This window comes from Stenella coeruleoalba, assembly GCF_951394435.1.
Source record: "Stenella coeruleoalba genome assembly, chromosome: 7".
Lineage (NCBI taxonomy): Eukaryota > Metazoa > Chordata > Mammalia > Artiodactyla > Delphinidae > Stenella > Stenella coeruleoalba.
The window spans coordinates 119,841,516-119,857,838 of record NC_137153.1 but is presented as its reverse complement, the minus strand read 5'-3'; the positions used below and the strand labels follow the sequence as shown (position 1 = coordinate 119,857,838).

The window sequence follows — 16,323 nt, the reverse complement described above, 5'->3', positions numbered from 1 at the left end:
GCTCGGGGCAGGGGGGGGGGGGATCCGTGCCACCAGAACCAGATGGGGATGTGACGGGGAGGGCGCAGACTCTGAGCCCCGGCCCCGCGAGGTGCAGGCCTCCAGCAGGAGAGCACGTTGTGAGATCCCGGAGTCGGTGCTTTGCTCCATCCAGAGCCCGACCGCGTCAGCACAGGTGTGGAGGGAAGCCTCTTTCTCGCTGTGCGTGGCAAGCTGGTGGTGGCCAGGTGCTGTGACAGCGCCCACTGAGAGAGAGAGGGGTCTCATGCGTCTCTTTTAAGGGCCCGGGAGAATTTAGCTGGCGTGAGGATTTGGGAATTTTCAGCCGGGTGGGATATTTTCTGGTAGGTCCTGTCTCTTGCCCCTCCTGGCCAGCCGTCTGCCGTGCCTGCACAGACACAGGCACGTGCTTCCGGCCCGGGGGGGCCTGGATCTGGCCCCCTGCCTTCCCGTCTGGGCACGACAGAGATTGCACCCCCTGCTCGCCCTCCAGAGCCCCCTTCAGCGCCTCACTTGTGTTTCCTGTAGGGTCCCCAGGGAGAGCCCGGCCCCCCGGGACAGCAGGGTAATCCAGGCGCCCAGGTGAGTGAGCCGGGTGGGCTTGTGGGCAGCGGGAGGTGCAGGTCTGCAGTGCCCGGGGCGTGAGCGGCCGCTGAGTGCAGCCCCGAGGGCCCTGCAGCCTGGAGGTGACCCAGGATGGGGTCGGCACCCAGATGAGGGAGCGCGTCGGGGGAAGATGGACAGATGGCAGGGAGGGGTTCTGAGTCAGTCGAAAAGTTCCCTGACCTTTCCTGCTCACTCTTTCCCCTCCCAGGGTCTTCCAGGCCCCCAGGGTGCAATTGGACCTCCAGGAGAAAAGGTAGGTGGGCTGAGCTGGGCATAGGGGTGCTTGCCTGTGGGGTGCATTAGGAGCACTGGTCACCAGCTTGTGGTGTGGACCTTTGTCCTTCCGTCCTTCCTTCCCTCCCTCCCTCTCTCCCCCCTCCCCCCTCTCTCCCCCCCTCCTCCTCCCCACTTTCCTTCCTTCCCCCCTCCCTTCTTTCCTTCCTTCCTTCCTTCCTCCCTCCCTTCCCTCCTTCCTTCCTCCCTTCCCTCCTTCCTTCCCTCCCTCCCTCCCTCCCTCCTTTCTCTAGCTATGTATAAGGTTGCTAGATTTGAGAAGAAAAACAGATACGGGACACTCAGTTAAATTTGAACTGTGTTGTCTGAAATTCCAGATTTAACTGGGCATCTCGTTTTGTTGTTTGTTTTGTTTTGTTTCTTCTTGCTAAATTTGGCAACCCTAAATATATCCTCGGCACCCCGAGTCCACATGCTGGGGACAGAACCGGAGCCGGAGTCCTTGCACATCTTGTGGCTCAGCCCCAGGTGCCCAGTGAACTCAGCACCTGGGGCGGCACCGGCAGAGTGACCTCCAAGGGGCGGTTCTCAGTGCCTCATAGCCCCCGGCCGCCCCTGTTGGGGAACTCCTGACTTCACTTGGCGGGTGATTTTTTTCCGGTAGCAAAACTGAAGGCTCTGGAAACAGCAAAGGGTCTACTACCTTTGGGTGCTGCCCGCGGCTGGAAGCTTTGTAGCCAGTGGGAGCGGGTGCCTGTCAGCAACCTTTTTAAACAAATGCTCTTTGAGCAGAAATGTTGAAAAGTAACTTTGGGGGCTTGTAGAGAGGCTGGGCAGCTGAGGGGATCCCTGGGGCATCTGCTCATGGAGTCTGTGGTTTGTTCCAGGGCCCCCTGGGTAAACCAGGCCTCCCAGGAATGCCCGGCGCTGATGGACCCCCGGTGAGTACCACTGCCCACCTCACCCTTTACACCCCACCTGCCCATGTCCACCCAGGGGTGGGCACTGGGAATCTGGGCAAACGGCCCCTCCCCTCGCTCTCGAGACGGCCATGCACACGTGGCCCCCGTCTCCTCTTCCAGCTCCTTCGATGAAGACCTCTCCGCTGGCGAGCTTCATTGCTCAGGAATTACTTACTGGGTTTTGGACACACTTTCCATAATGTGGTTCCATCAGAGGGTGGTGATTGCATGAGTAGGAACGTCCGTTATTGATTGGGGTTTGACGCTCGTGATCAGAGCCCAGCCTCGTACTTTTAAATCTGCTGAGGGCTGGGCCGGGCTCCGAGCAGTCGCGTGTGTCACCAGTGCCGGCTGTATTTTTAGCCGTCACGCACGGAGAAGAGGGGTGTGAACGCGCAGCTGTGGAGCTAAGGAGATGCTGCCTAGAAATAGGGAGCGAGGGACAAACCCATCTGTGGCCAAGCTGTGAGGGGGAGGGGCGGGGAAGTGACAAACGCTGGCTGTGGGCCCATCTGCGTGAGCTTATCTGCACCCACCCCCCTTGTGTGAGTTGCCGGTGGGTTTTTTGTTTTTCGGTTATTTTTAGCATATCCAGTTGATGCTGAATAGGGAGCCTATTTCAGAAAATGAGATGAGCGCAATTATGTATTTCGGACACGGTTATTTTGTTGCGTTAATAATAACGCCGTTAAAAGCGAAGCAAGGAAGTTCAGTCTGTCAGCCGTTCATTGGTGATGGGTGACTGGCATAGGACGACGGTGTCTTTCCATTTTCACGGCTGAGAATCCTTTGGTCCCGTGAATCACACGTCACCCATCGTCCCACCTTTGTCTGAACCAGCAGATTACAATCCCATTCCTGCTGGGACTGCTCTGGGGGACTCAGTCTCCTGGACTGAGTTTGGATATGAAGGGATGAATATTTTGCAATATGTCTTTTATGTGTTTTCACTTACATTGACACCTAATTGCATTTTCTAATGATAAGATATTTTCTTCTGGAAAATTAGGAAAATAAATAAAATCACAAAATGGAAACTACCTCTGGTCCCGTTCCTGTGGGCCAAACCCTGATAGCAGGTGAATGTGCATCCTTCCAGTCATTTTTTCTATTCATCTTCTGCAGTATTGGGTGTCCATGGGGCATTTCCCTCAGTGCATCATGTCAGGAAGGGGGCGGTGCCTACACGGCCCCTGCCTCCCTGACCTTCCTGGTCACACCCTGGAATCCCTCTCTCTGAATTGAAACTCCAGTCACTAGGGTCCCTAAAGGGTCACCCGTTTCCTTTCAGATTCTGTGGGGAAAGAGGGACCTTTAAGAGGGTTAGGGAGCCAGGGGGCTGCGTCTCCATTTCTCTTCCCCAAACAACCATCACACTTCAAACTAAGTGTGTGAAGGACCCGAGGGAGTGTGGTTGTGCTGGGTCAACACTGAAGATGCTCAAAGCAAAAGATAAAAAGGGAAAACGTCAGCACTGCAGGCTGCGGGGAGCGGAGTCCTTGTCTTAGGTGAATTGGGAGGCAGCAGAAGATTTAAAAATACTCTCCTTAACAGAGGCATCTCATGGTTGATCAAGCTGAAAGAGAGGGTTTGTTCCTTTGCCCCTTTGTGTTGCTTTGCTGTGGCTTGGGCTGAAGAAAGAAAGGAAGAGAGATTTCAGAGCCTTTGAGAAGCGTGAGGGCTTTCGGGGCAGACCCGCTGCTCTGGAATACATCGTGAGGCTGTTCTGGGCGGCACACAGAAAGGATGCGGGCTCATGGGAATATTACAGAGCCAGGAAAAAATTGAATTCCAATGACTATTCAGTGACATGAGGAAATGCTCATGATATAACAGTAAATTAAAAATACATCTTCTGATGCCGATTTTGCACGCAAATGTGCAGAGAAAATAGATTAGCTGTGCTATATCACACCCTTGGCCACCGTTGCTATGCGTGGTGAGGTTATGAAGGGTTTTAATTTTCTTTTCCACTTGCCTAATTGTCCACAATGAACGTATATTACTTTAGTCATCAGAAATATATCAAATACAAATAATTTAAGCTTTATTATTTTTCCATTTGTCTACAACGAACATATATTGCTTTTTTAATCAGAAAAATACCAAATACACATAATTTAAGTTTTATTACTTTTCCATTACAGAGTCTTGCTGGTTATAGAATACTGGGGCAAGGCCAGCAAAGGAGGCCAGAAAGGAGGGTGGAAACGGCCCGGCCTTTCACGGCGGGAAAGCGGCTGCTCTGACTTTGATGTATTTCCTCTCCATCTTTTTCTGTTCAAACGTTTAAAATAAATGAGCCTTGTGCTCCCTCCCCCCCCCAGAAAGTTACTCTCATGCCCAGAAAGTTACAACTTAGAATGCATTTAAGAAGCTTGGCCTTGATTCAAACAACAGTAATCATGGCAGGGACTCCCCTGACGGTCCAGTGGTTAAGACTCCATGCTTCCACTGCAGGGGGCACAGGTTCAATCCCTGGTTAGGAAACTAAGATCCCGCAGGCCGCCTGGTACGGCTGAAAACAAACAAACAAACAGCAGTCGTGGTGACGATCAGTCCCTCTCTTTTATCTCTTCCAAAACACTGTGATCAGGTCTATTCTTACCGCCACCATGTAAGTGAGGTCATGGCCACGTGAAGGGGTCAGCCCTCTTCCCACGTGAGTGAGATGTGGGGTCTGCCCCGTGTGTGTCTCGGGCCTGGCTTTCACCACAGCTGTCCATCACCTCAGCTCCTTCACAGAAAAATTCTGGGTTTGATGGAAACTGTAAAGAAGGCCCATGAAGAGCCCACATGGCCAAGGGAGCAGGACCCTCCTCCCTCCCAGCCCTCCCAGGGCAGGATCTTCTCCTGGGCACCGCTTGGGTGCAGCCCTGCCGGCCTGGGTTGCTGGTGCCGTGAGCCTCGTCTTGGGAAGGGGGATGGCGGGCAGCGTGTCCCTTCCAGGCCCGGGCAGCTGGCGTGGTCCGACCGCTGCCTACCTGTCCTCAAGGGCTCCCTGGGCTACCCCACCCTGCAAAGGAACTTCTGCGTCCTTCCCGTCGCGTTGCCACCATGATAGGCTATTCGCTATGGCATCAGATCCAGTTCATGACTAATACACATTGAAAAGAACACACACATATCATTTGCTTGAGTTGATGAGCTCTGGGTCTCCGCAGTGCTGCTGTGTTCTACAAGTAGCGTCCTAGAACTCGAGAACAATCAAGCTGGATGAGCAGCCAACCCACCCTCTCATTTTACACACACGAAAGTGGAGGCCCAGAGAGGGCAAGTGACTTACCTAAGGTCACACAGCGGGTTGGGTGTTACCAGGAGTAGAACCAGACCGCCCTACCCTGCCCTGCCAGCATTCTCCCCACACCACATGGCCTCTCTTTACTGGAATCCTTGGGGGTGGAACTGTATTTCCAGATAATGAATGCTTCTGTTTCTGTTTTTATCATCTGTGTTTGGCTCGTGGACTCAGAGGCATTGAACCTCGTCACCAGCTTGGGTCAGAAAGTCAGAGAAGGTCAAGTTCCTGAGAATAGAATTGATGGGCGCCAGGGTGGAGGGGGCAGTGACCAAGGAGCCATGAGCAGTTCCGCGGGGCCTCAGCTCCGCGTCTGTGGGGTAGAATGTATATTCTCCCCTGCGCTCAGCTTCTGTGTCACCTGGGGGGTGGCTTTGAAGACCTAGGGTGCGTTGGGACCCGGGAGGTCTGGTCCCACTTCACTGTCCTGGTTTGGCCACCGATTAGGTTTTGCTGGGTGGCCTTGAACAAACGCCCTTGTGTCACTGTCCCCTCCCACTGCGCTTGGGGGCAGGCCGGGCTCTGGCTCAGTCAGGGGACACGGGTGCACAGTGGGGCCTGGAGCCCACCTGTGGGTTTTGAAGCACATTCCCCTCTGCTGTTGCTGGGGCCCCGCATTATTCCCATTTCACAGATGAAGCAGCCGAGGTTGGGGCTAAAGGACTGGGGGTGACCAAGCCGCTGTGGGGAGGGGCGGGGAGGAAATGGGAGGGACCTGGGCTCTGACCCTCAGTTTGGGAAGCTGGAGCATGGCCAGGCCTGCTTTCCCAGAGGCCACTGACTAACGCCAGCCTTCTCTTTCCTGACAGGGGCACCCTGGCAAAGAAGGCCCTCCGGGAGAGAAGGGAGGCCAGGTGGGTACCGGCTGTGCCCTCGGCCCCTCCAGCATCTCCTGCGGGATGGGCAGGGCTGCCCCCCCGCCCAGTCCAGAAGGGGCTTCCAGCCCTGTCCTCACCCATCCTGACACACCCCTGCGGACGCGCCTTCCCCGTGGGGCTGGGCAGTGCCCGCATGCCTACCCCCGCGGGTCCGACCTGGCACGTCCATCCGTTCTGCCCGGAGTGAGAGGGCAGTGTGCTAGGGGCAGGCAAGCTCTCTGGCTTGTTCTGGAAGGATGCAGGGGGTGGCCCAGAGTGAGCCCTGCGCCGTCCACCTGAGATAGGCCTAACGCGCTTTCCCCTCTGGTTCCAGGGTCCGCCCGGCCCCCAGGGCCCCATCGGCTACCCAGGCCCTCGTGGAGTCAAGGTGAGGGTCTCACAGCCTCAGGTCTTCCTGGAGGTCAAGGTCGGGACTGCGGGGCACGGCTGGGCCGGTTTTAGAGACTCCCCTGCGCTTTAACCTCCCTCCTGCCCCAAAACTGGGGTGGCCCTGGTCTGGGAGGTCGGGTCCCAGAATGTGGGCCGGAGCAGGTGAGGGGGGGGCCCGCGGGGCCAGGAGGGGCTGCAGGGGAACAGGGCACGCTCCCCGGGGCATCTGGGACAGCACGAGCAACGCGGTGGTGGCCGTCTGCCGGGACGGGGAGGCACCCTTCTGCCCCATGATCCTTTTACTATCACCACCTGCCAAGTGACCTGCTGCTCTGGAGCCCCTCAGAGGCAGTGGATCTCAGCCCAGGTGACGAGCTGGGCGCCCTTTCCTGGGATGCTTGGAGCTGTTTCTTCCAGGCCGATCACATCTGGGCAGACCTTGTTGTTGGGAGACGCGTTCGTGGGAGACGTCCATTTATTCACAGCGTGTTGAAAGGCTCCTGGCACCGTGTCAAGTGGGCGCAGAGGTCCAGAGCAGTACTCCGAACACAGGGCCCTGTCTGTTTGCCCTGAGCTAACTGGGTTTGCTTTGAGCTGTGCAATTCAGTCTCAGTGATGCTGCTTCTGGATGTATACACGCAGAGGGATGTGCCCCCAGGGGTGTGTGTGGGGCGAACCCTTCTTTCTCGGGGTGGAGATGCTGCCGTGTCTTCAATCTCAGGCTTCCCACCCACAGGAAAGCTAAGGGTGGGTCTTTCTTTCAAAATGACTGTAATTTGATGCGAAGTATCATATATACGAACGTGTATAAAACATCTAGTTTATCTTGGGGGATCTGCAGGAACACACCGGTAAGCTCCGGAGTCCCCTCCCCGTGTCGTTCACGGTCCTTTATACTTTCAAGCATTTTTCCACATCAGGGTTCTGTGTGGAGGACACAGAACCCGAGACTTCAGTTTTTAGTTAACTTACCCCAAATTACCCGTAAATCCATGCAGAAGCCAGAACTCAACCCTGGACTTGCTTATTCCTAACCAGGTACCCCATCCTGACCCCAAGGGGCTCCAACTTCCATTTCCCAGAATTGGGATGTTCCAAGGCCAAGGGCAGAGAGATGCCCCAGGTCAGGACCCTTAGATGGGCAGCTTCTCTCTGAAGCAGGCTTTCGCCCCACATGCTGCCTAGTGAGTTTATAAGGGCGGTGACTTAGCAACTGTGCTGGTTGTGTGAGCTCTGTGCGCGTTTGTTTTACAAATTCCCATTGCACAAGGAGCCTGTGCCACATGCTGATTCCGTGAGCCGGGAAGGTGTCTACCCTGAGATGTTTGTGGAGAATGCTCTTATCTTGTCGGTCTGATTAAATGCATCCGTGATATGAGCAATCCCACTAGACGGGCAAGCGGAGGGTGGAAGGAGAAGCAGGACTGAACGCTCTTCTCATTGGAGAAATAGATTGCAGAGCCCGTGGCGTGATGAGCCCCGGAGGGCGCTGATAGCGGAGGTGGGGTGGGAAGTCCGGGTGTCACCGTCAGAGACCAAGGTCCTTAGCTTTCCTCCACTGCAGCCCTGCCCTCCTCCTGGGAAAGGGGCCCCTCCAAGCTCTTTGATCTCACTGACCTTTAAGCATCCCCCGGGCCGCCCTCTGACTTGCCCCTTCCTCAGGGCTCTGTTTGGGCTTGACTGTTGGCAAATCAAATCAGTTGTCCCCTGAGCCTACGGGAGCTGGGTGGGCTGGCGGAAGTCCCCCCGCACGCACTCACTGGAGGCCTTGGGAAGGCCCTGTCCCCCGCTGTGCCCTCACAGCCGCTGGCCCAGCAACTCCTTCCACTGGGCTGTTCTGTGACCTCTGACCTCGCTCCCTGAGCGCTGGACCACCAGGGCCATGATGGGTGCTCTAGCCCCAGGGCAGAGTCTTCCCCCAGGGACGCCTGGAGACATTTCTGACCGTCTCAGCTTGGAGGGGCAGGGCAGAGGTCAGGGAGGCCATCCAACCCCCTACACAGACCCTGAAGGCGATGGCGCGAGGCTGGGAAACCCTGGTCTGCTCGTCTCCTTGGCCCCGTTGCCCTGGCCTCGGGCGGGTCACGAGACAGTAGAACTTTAGGTCTGGGAGGGATCTGAGCAATGCCGTCTTACCCTCTTCTTTCTGGAAGTGCGTGGGCAGGGGAAGCCCAGCTGGCCTGCCCGGCAAGGGGGAGGGGACCTGGTGCCAGAGCCCACCTCCCCCCGCCCCCGACATCAGGGTTTCGGGGTGACCGGCCTCCCCTCTGTCCTGAAGCCGATGTAGCCATGGGCACAGGCCAAGCCCAGGTCTCTGCGTCTGTCCGGCCCCGTCCCTCTGTCCCTCCACAGCTTTTCTCAGCTCTCCTGGGCCTCAGAGAAAAGATTCTGTGCAAGGTTCTTGCTACAAGAGGGCAGCTGGCAGCCCGAGGGACCCGGCTGCAGCCTCAGCTGGACCCGAACGGGAGGCCCGGCGTCTCTGGGGCCCCGCGGGCTGGTGGCCTGAGGAAGCTTCTGGCAGTCGGTCGGGGGCGGGCTCTGCACCCTGCTGGCAGGTGGGGGGCACGGCTGTCAAGTCCATTCCGGGGATGGAGTGGTTTTACCTGGGAGACAGGGAGGGGGCTGGTCCTGCCCCGACAGTCGTATTCGTCACGGGGATGAGAACGTCCTGAGCCGATGTGATGAGGGCAGTGGGAGTGGCTGGTGTCGTTAAGTGGTAATTATCATTGCTACCATCGTAACCTACGATTCTACGTTAATAATAATGGAGAACGAAAATCGCCGGGTGGCACACAGCTCTCCTCACTGAGCACCTGCCGTTTGCCGGGCCCCGTCCCAGGGCTTCCTGCGCCCTCCCCTCCCCCCAGCAGCGATGGGGTGAGGATTGTCATCACCCCCTCTTCCCAAGCGAGCAGAAGTCTGGGGCCTCGTCAGAGGCCACACGTGGGGGGCCTGACCCCGTCTGCCTGATTCCAGAGCCCGAGCTCAGGCCTCACGCCCCCTCTGCTCCCCAAGCAGAGACCGAGAGAGAGACCGAGATGTTTCTAGAAGACGCCCCGCACACCCACAGAGCTCTCTCTCCCTAGACTGGGGGCAGTGGGAGGGGACTGGTCCATGCGGGACGCTCAGCTCCCCTGGTGTTGGGGGTCAGGCCGTTTTTTGGGGTCCGTAGGGGCTCGGGCTTGTGGCTGCTGACTTTTCTTCTCTGTTTGCGCAGGGGGCAGACGGCATCCGAGGTCTGAAGGGCACCAAGGGCGAGAAGGTGAGTGTCCCCTCCTTTCCTCAGGGGCTTGGCCAAGAGCCAGGAAGGTCCACCCTGGGAACTCGAGTGACCATAGGCCACTGGCATTTTGAATCCCCCAGTTCACGAATAGCACGGATGTGTACAGCTCCCCCGTGGAATGCGGGACTAGGTAACTGAGAGGTGCCGGCCACCTGCTCGTCCTTGGCCCAGCCTGCAGGCAGGACAGCGCACGCCCCCAGACCCTTCCAGGCGATGCCTGTCCCTTCCAGAGAGCTCTTCCCGCCCCCACCCGTAAGGCCATCAGCAGTAGTCCCATTCCCTTTGGGGGCTCTTCCGGCTGGCTCCCCGTACTCAAACGTCTGCCCGTCCGCCGCTACTGGGCCTATAGTGATGCTTGGACGAGACAAAGGTGCTCCGAGAAACGGGTGCTGACAGATTGGGTGCTGGGCTGCCCACCACCCGGCCGTGCAGAGCTTTTAAACTCAAACAGGGTGACCAGGGCTGCAGCGCTCCCACTGCAGGCTGCAAAGCCAGCCAGAACCGCAGAATGCAAAGGGTTGACAGGAACGCATCTCGCGAGGGACAGGGGGCCGGGCACTGACAGTCCTCTGCCCAGCATGTCTGGCGCTGGTGTTGGGGCCCAGAGGGTCTGGGTGGGGGGACCTGGGCGGTGGGGTTTCTCATACAGACCGAGGCTCTCTCCGGTCCCCCGTGCAGGGTGAAGACGGCTTTCCGGGCTTCAAAGGAGACATGGGCATCAAGGGAGATCGGGTGAGTGTTCGGGGGCGGGGAAAGGTGGGCTGGACGGGAGGCCCCGCTGGGGCCACAGGGCAGCTTCTCAGGACAGAGGTGATGCCTCCGTGGAGGCTCCTGGGCCGCCGGCAGTTCCAGCTCCTCCCCAGCTTCCAGATCGGAGCCATGGCAGTTGGCACCTGGTCCTAAACCCCTGCTTACAGGGTCACCTGGCCCCTCTGCCCTGTGTCCTTGCCCTGCATTAGTGGGTCAGGGGGAACTTGTTTTTTTTCTGGCTGATACCCTGGTTTGCAGAGCAATTCTTTTGGGTCACGAAGGGTGACAGGCGTCTGGGAGAGAAGAAGGGGTCGCAGAAACGACCCAGCTCACCAGGGAGGGTAGCAGCCTGACCAAGGCCACCGGCCGGTCACTGGCAGGACCACACCCTGACCAGCGCTCTGAGCGACTTGGCCCCCAAACACCTCTTCAGCTGCTCTTCGGATCCCCAGACGACCCCTGTGTTCCGGGACCTCCTGCTGGGCTGTCAGACGTTGCAACAACCTAGTTGGTTCTTAATGATTAGCCTCGGCTCCAGGGAAGCTGGTGGGTGCTGGGGCGGGATGGCGCGTGCCACGCGGCTGGCGCCCCACAGGAAGCCACTGGCGGTGTTTTCGTGCAGATGAGCAGGTGATGCAGGTGGTGCTTCAGGAAGTGGGGTTAGGAGGCCAGCTGCCCGCTTCCGTGGGGACACTTGGAAGTTTCCCCGACAAGTTCGGAATGCGCGGAGGCCAGGCAGAAGGGAGGGGATGCCCACACCCCCCGGGGGCCCGCTGTGGCCTGGACGGACGCTGTCGTGGAAACAGGGCTGTCGTACAGGCCGCCCTCCTTGTGCGCCACGAAACAGATGCCTTACCAGCACCTGCCAGGACCAGAGAGCCCACACACTGGGCGCTTTGTCCCACGCTGAAAAGGCAGACGTGATCCGGGGCTCTGTCAGAAGGGAGGGGAATAAAAGAGAGGGGTTCATTTCATAGTCCTGTCCCAGTTATATTGCTGCTGAAGACAGCTTTTCTAGAACTTTCTCTGCGGTGACGACTCCCCACTTCTGATGGCCTCTCTCTGTCTGGCTGGTGAAAGTCCCTTTTATCTTCCTTCCCAATGACTTGATGCACACATTTGGGTCCATACGAGGAGAGTGCATTTTCAAAAGACGTTCCGCAGTTGCACGCCGTACCCTGAGTGGACCTCTGGCTGGAATTGGATGAGGATGGACGGGGGTGGGGTGGGCGGGGACACTTCCTCAGCTGGGCAGTGAGGCTCCTCAGTCTTGATTTCTCCCAGAGAGGAATTTCTGCCCAGTGCTTGGCATTTCCTAATATTCTGAGTGCTCAGAAAACATGGGAAGGATTCTTTTGTTGAACGAGAAAAGCATCTCTTAGGGACAGAGAGTCCTCGACCTGTAGACACACTGGGGCTGGGGAATAAGGGAGTCATTAGCTTTCCTTATGCGTGCAGCGCACATTTCTGTTGGGGGTTTGCACAGCTGTCCTGCAGCTGCTCCCGGAAACCAGTGATCGGAGGGGAACACATCGATAGAGAGGGCCCGGGTGGGCACTCCGAGGCCGGGCCACGCCCCTGCTGCTGCACTTGGCCACGCCCCAAGGCCCTCTTCCTTGTATGGGCTCAGGCCTCCCCACCTGTTACTTGGGGAAGTTGGATGAGGTGACATTTCGTTTTTTCCATCTCTGGATACACCCTGTGGGTCTCCCGTGTGCCATGATGCCCAGGCGTGGCCCAGCCAGGCCTGTGGTCCATTTTGATACCTCCTGGGGCTTCAGGAGAAGAAGGCGGCTGCCCCAGTGCAAGGCACTTCTGCTCTTTGGGGAAGTAGCAGTTCAGGGCTGCCGTGGCCACCGAAGTGATTTTAGCCGAGAGGGGCTTGATTTGGAGTAGGCCATTGGGAATAGGGGAGCGAGGGCTTAAGTGTGGGTCCCGAGGGGCGTCGGTCGCTCAGCAGAGCCCCGGTCTCCTCGGTGCGAGGACAAGGGTCCATCTGCTTGAGGGGGCCCAGCGGCTCTTACCGCCCTGGCCTGGGATCCGGCCCCTCACTCCCAGACGGTGGGCGGGGGGGGACTTTGGGGGGCTAGAGACTCTGGGGGTCTCCTTCACCTTCTCTTTCTGAATTGCAGGGGGAGATCGGCCCACCTGGTCCCAGAGGGGAGGACGGTCCTGAAGGTCCCAAGGGTCGTGGAGGTCCGAATGGCGACCCGGGTCCTCTGGGACCCCCTGGGGAGAAGGTACGTGACACAGGAGGTTGACCGCTTCCCAGGGACAGTCTCTTCCCGATGGCCTTGGGCGTCCAGGCAGTGGCTTGGTCGGGCTGAGCCCCAGGTGGGAGCTGGCACGAGTCCTGACGTGGTTCCTGTCCCCTTGACTCCACCCAGCACCCTTGTCCCCAAATCCACTCCTGGAAGAGTTCCTTCCTCCCGCTGGTCACAAAGCTTGGGGTCTGAGCTTGGTACCCACGTGCACCATCTTCTGTGGCGGGGTTAGGGCTCCCGACAGCTGCTCCTACACCTGCAGGAGGCCGCCCACCCTCGTCCTGCTCCCCTACCCCCTACCTTCACCCCCGAACAGGAACCGGCTCTGCTTGGCCCAATCATCCCGCCCTGTCCTGCCCCAAGGCTGGAACTCTTTTACAAAAAGATTGACCAAAATATCGTAGATAAAGACCTTTTTCCCTTTATTTGGAGCGATTGCCTCCACCCACTGTTGCTTCAGCGGTGGCGTCCATCCCTGCTTGAGGGCCCTTTGCTTTAAACCAGGCAGGGCGCGTTCCGTGATGACCGTGTCCTCGGCCTTTGGAGACTCCAGCCTGCTCCAGTCCCCTGCCAAGCCACGCTGGCTTTCTCTCTGCTCAGAGAAGTACAGAGCTGGCCATGGAATTCACCTCCTTTATTTCCCCAGGGAAAACTCGGAGTCCCAGGATTGCCCGGCTACCCAGGAAGACAAGGGCCAAAGGTAACGTACTAACCCCCTTGTTAGATTTGACAATTGGCGTCTCCCTGCCCCGCACACTATCACCCATTCGCCCTCCCTGGCGTAGCTGCTGCGACAAAGCAGAAGGTCACGGTAGCTGTGTCTCGATTCTGCCCCGTTCACCACCGTCTGTGGTAATTCGGCTAAGTCAGAAGGCAGGGGCCTGGACAGTTAGGTGAGCCTTTTCACAGAAGGGGACCCCCCAGCTGAGCGTGGGCTGCACCTCGGGACCCTCAGTGCCCCTGGCCTCGTGGGGACCGCCGTGCACTGGTTTCTCCACACCCAGAACTCGTGTTCCTCTCTCAGATTTAACTCACCCTGGAGATCCAAAAGTTATTTGCTCATAACTGAGCATAAAAGAAAGATGAAACCTTTCTTATAGGAAATCATGCTTTATTTTACGTGTAACAGCTCCTTGAGGCTTTGCAAATCATTTAAAACATTATTTTTTTTTAATCTCACCTTTTATTATTCATGGTTCTTCCTTAAAAAATAACCAGCTGCCTTCACTAGAGACATAATTAACAGCAAAAGAGAACTCGTGGGTCTCTGGGGTTTGCGTCCGTGCATCCTGCCCTCCTTGGGCTTCAGACCTCTGGACACCCCGCTTGCTAGCAGAGGAAGGGCCCCGTGGGCTGGGCTGCAGCTCTAGGTATTTCCTTGTTGCTGATGGCAATGCTTACGTCAGTCCTTCCCGTGGAACGCGAAGGCCCCCACTCAGCAGCCGACAGCCACCACGCAGGGGAGATCGTTTGCTGTGAACCAGGAGTTTTGTGTGGTGTCTGCCGCGACGTCGTTGCTGACTGCAGTGCTGTCCACTGTATTTGGAGGAAGAGAGGCTGATGGACCCATTTGCTCTCCTGAAACGCGTGTCCTTTTGGGAGAGGAGAGGAGAGAGAGGAGGAGTTTGGGAGAGACGGGAGTCGGGGGAGAATATAGATCAAGTTCAGGCAGCTTTTTGGGAAGATGAGGGCAGGACCTTGAAGCTGCTCAGGCGGTTTGGACAGTCGTTGGGCGGTGACCCAGCTCCTGCGCCGAGCTCTGTGAAGCCTGCGTCCCAGGTGTTCCCGCCCTGAAGCTCGGTACAGTCTCCTGTTCGGAGCAGGGAGGCGGGCACATGGGTGGCTTGGCAAAGCTCAGCGCCCTGGGAGAAGTTCAGGGTTTGAACGTCGGTCAGCTTTTCCTGGTCTAAGCACACGCTCGGGTCAGGATCTTAAGTCACGCAGAGAGTAGAGACGTGCTGGAGAAATGCTGTAGGCAGTGTCACTGGGAGCTCACGTGGTAAGTGTTTGGATATTCGGCCAATCAAAGCCCTTAAGCGCATCCCTGCCTGTGTGCACCTTGTAAAGTTCTAGAATTAAAGAGCTGTGCGAGGCCACAGTCGGTGCATAAATTTGCATTCACTTCTGACTTTATAAGCTGCCGTGCTTTATTTAGAGGTGTTCTGGGAAGATAATGAAACATGGCAACAAGGTGCAGAAAACAAGTGTCATAAATGTGACATTCACACATCATCTCCAGTTAATCTGAGCGGCACGTGTTCCATTTTCTCCCAAAACACCAGTGTTTTGCAGAGATGGGTGTGTGAGAGGAGAGTGTGGAGAGAGGGAGAAAGGGGAAGCCTGGTTAGGATTCAGTTCTGGATTTTAAATTTGGAGTCTGTGAGATGCTCAGGAAATACTGAGTAGGCGGGTGGGTGGATGAGTGGTCTGGTGGATGGATAGACAGATGGTGGGTGGATGTTGGGTGGTGGGTGGGTAGATGGGTGGATGGTGGGTGGATGGGTAGACGGATGGTGGATGGATGGATGGACGGATGGGTGGGTGGGTATATAGTTGGATAGTGGGTGGGTGGGTGGGTATATAGTTGGATAGTGGGTGGGGAGACAGGTGGATGGATGGTGGGTAGATAGGTGGGTGGTGGGTGGGTAGACAGGTGGATGGATGGTGGGTGGATGGGTGGTGGGTAGTGGGTGAGTTTGGTCCGAGACCATGAACTCTAACGGACTCTTCCTGCTGCACAGGCAGCATCGCTCGTCCTCCTGACCAGGCTCTCAAGCCTCTTCCCTGATTAACTCTCTTTCAGGGTTCTATCGGATTTCCCGGATTTCCTGGTGCCAACGGAGAGAAGGGTGGCCGGGTAAGGACGGTCTGGCCTCTGCCAGGTGGCTTCTTCTGCTGCCTTGGTATTTCACGGGTATATTCTCCAATACATCCTGTTGATTCTCGGGTGTATTCTCGGGTATATATATATTTATATATATATATATATTATTATATACATGTATTATATATATATTATAATATAATATATATATAAAAAACATATGTATTTTATATATATATATTATTCTCGGGTATATATTTATTTCGCGGGTATATTCTCCAATACATCTCACCCACTTTGCTGCCGAAACTGCTTTCTGGAACAGCTGACCTTAAGCCTGTCCACTGAGCGCTGGTGACTCTTGGCCCCCCGGGCGGGGCAGTGCCGCAGTAGAAAGGGCAGCAGGCCTGAGGGGAAGGCACGCTGAGAAAACAGTGCTTTCTCATGCACAGCCGCCATCCTGCCATCTCTTTTGGGTCACTGGCGAAACCCAGATTCTCCTCTTTCAGCCCAAGTGACTTTCCCTCCAGGCTAAGTTTAAAAGGAAGGAAAGGAGTTCTGCCTTGTATCTCACGGACTCTGCTCTCCCAGGGTCAAGTCGCCTCCTTCCTCTTCTTCCCACGCTGCCGCTGTCACGGGACCCTGCCAGGTGCCACGCGCTTTGCTTCCCTCTGTTGTCCCCCTGAGGGAAGGTGATCCGAGGGCTCAGGCTGGGGGAGCCGCCCTCCCGGCCCCCTGCCGGCCCAGGCCATCCTGCAGGAGCTGCCCTGAACACTGCTTAGGGAAATCATGGGAGGCTGCCTGAGTGCTGCCGCTCAACCGAACAGGACAGGAAGGGTCCGCCTGGGCCTTTGG

The 16,323-nt window shown here is 57.0% G+C and overlaps 1 protein-coding gene across 5 annotated transcripts in view; it reads left to right on the top strand.

The window, feature by feature from the left end:
* COL5A1 (collagen type V alpha 1 chain) overlaps positions 1-16,323 on the top strand; it is a 155,872-nt gene that overhangs the window by 93,619 nt on the left and 45,930 nt on the right. For 4 of the 5 annotated variants that reach the window (XR_013828946.1, XM_079925578.1, XM_079925577.1 and 1 more), the window contains exons 23-32: positions 529-582; positions 815-859; positions 1,728-1,781; positions 5,910-5,954; positions 6,292-6,345; positions 9,565-9,609; positions 10,309-10,362; positions 12,513-12,620; positions 13,291-13,344; positions 15,448-15,501. Coding sequence is in view for 4 of the 5 variants with exons in the window: in XM_079925578.1 (XP_079781704.1) it covers positions 529-582; positions 815-859; positions 1,728-1,781; positions 5,910-5,954; positions 6,292-6,345; positions 9,565-9,609; positions 10,309-10,362; positions 12,513-12,620; positions 13,291-13,344; positions 15,448-15,501 (567 nt within the window). In the remaining variant the exon portion in view is untranslated. The remainder of the gene's footprint in view (positions 1-528; positions 583-814; positions 860-1,727; positions 1,782-5,909; positions 5,955-6,291; positions 6,346-9,564; positions 9,610-10,308; positions 10,363-12,512; positions 12,621-13,290; positions 13,345-15,447; positions 15,502-16,323) is intronic. The other variant, XM_079925579.1, reaches the window with a different exon arrangement.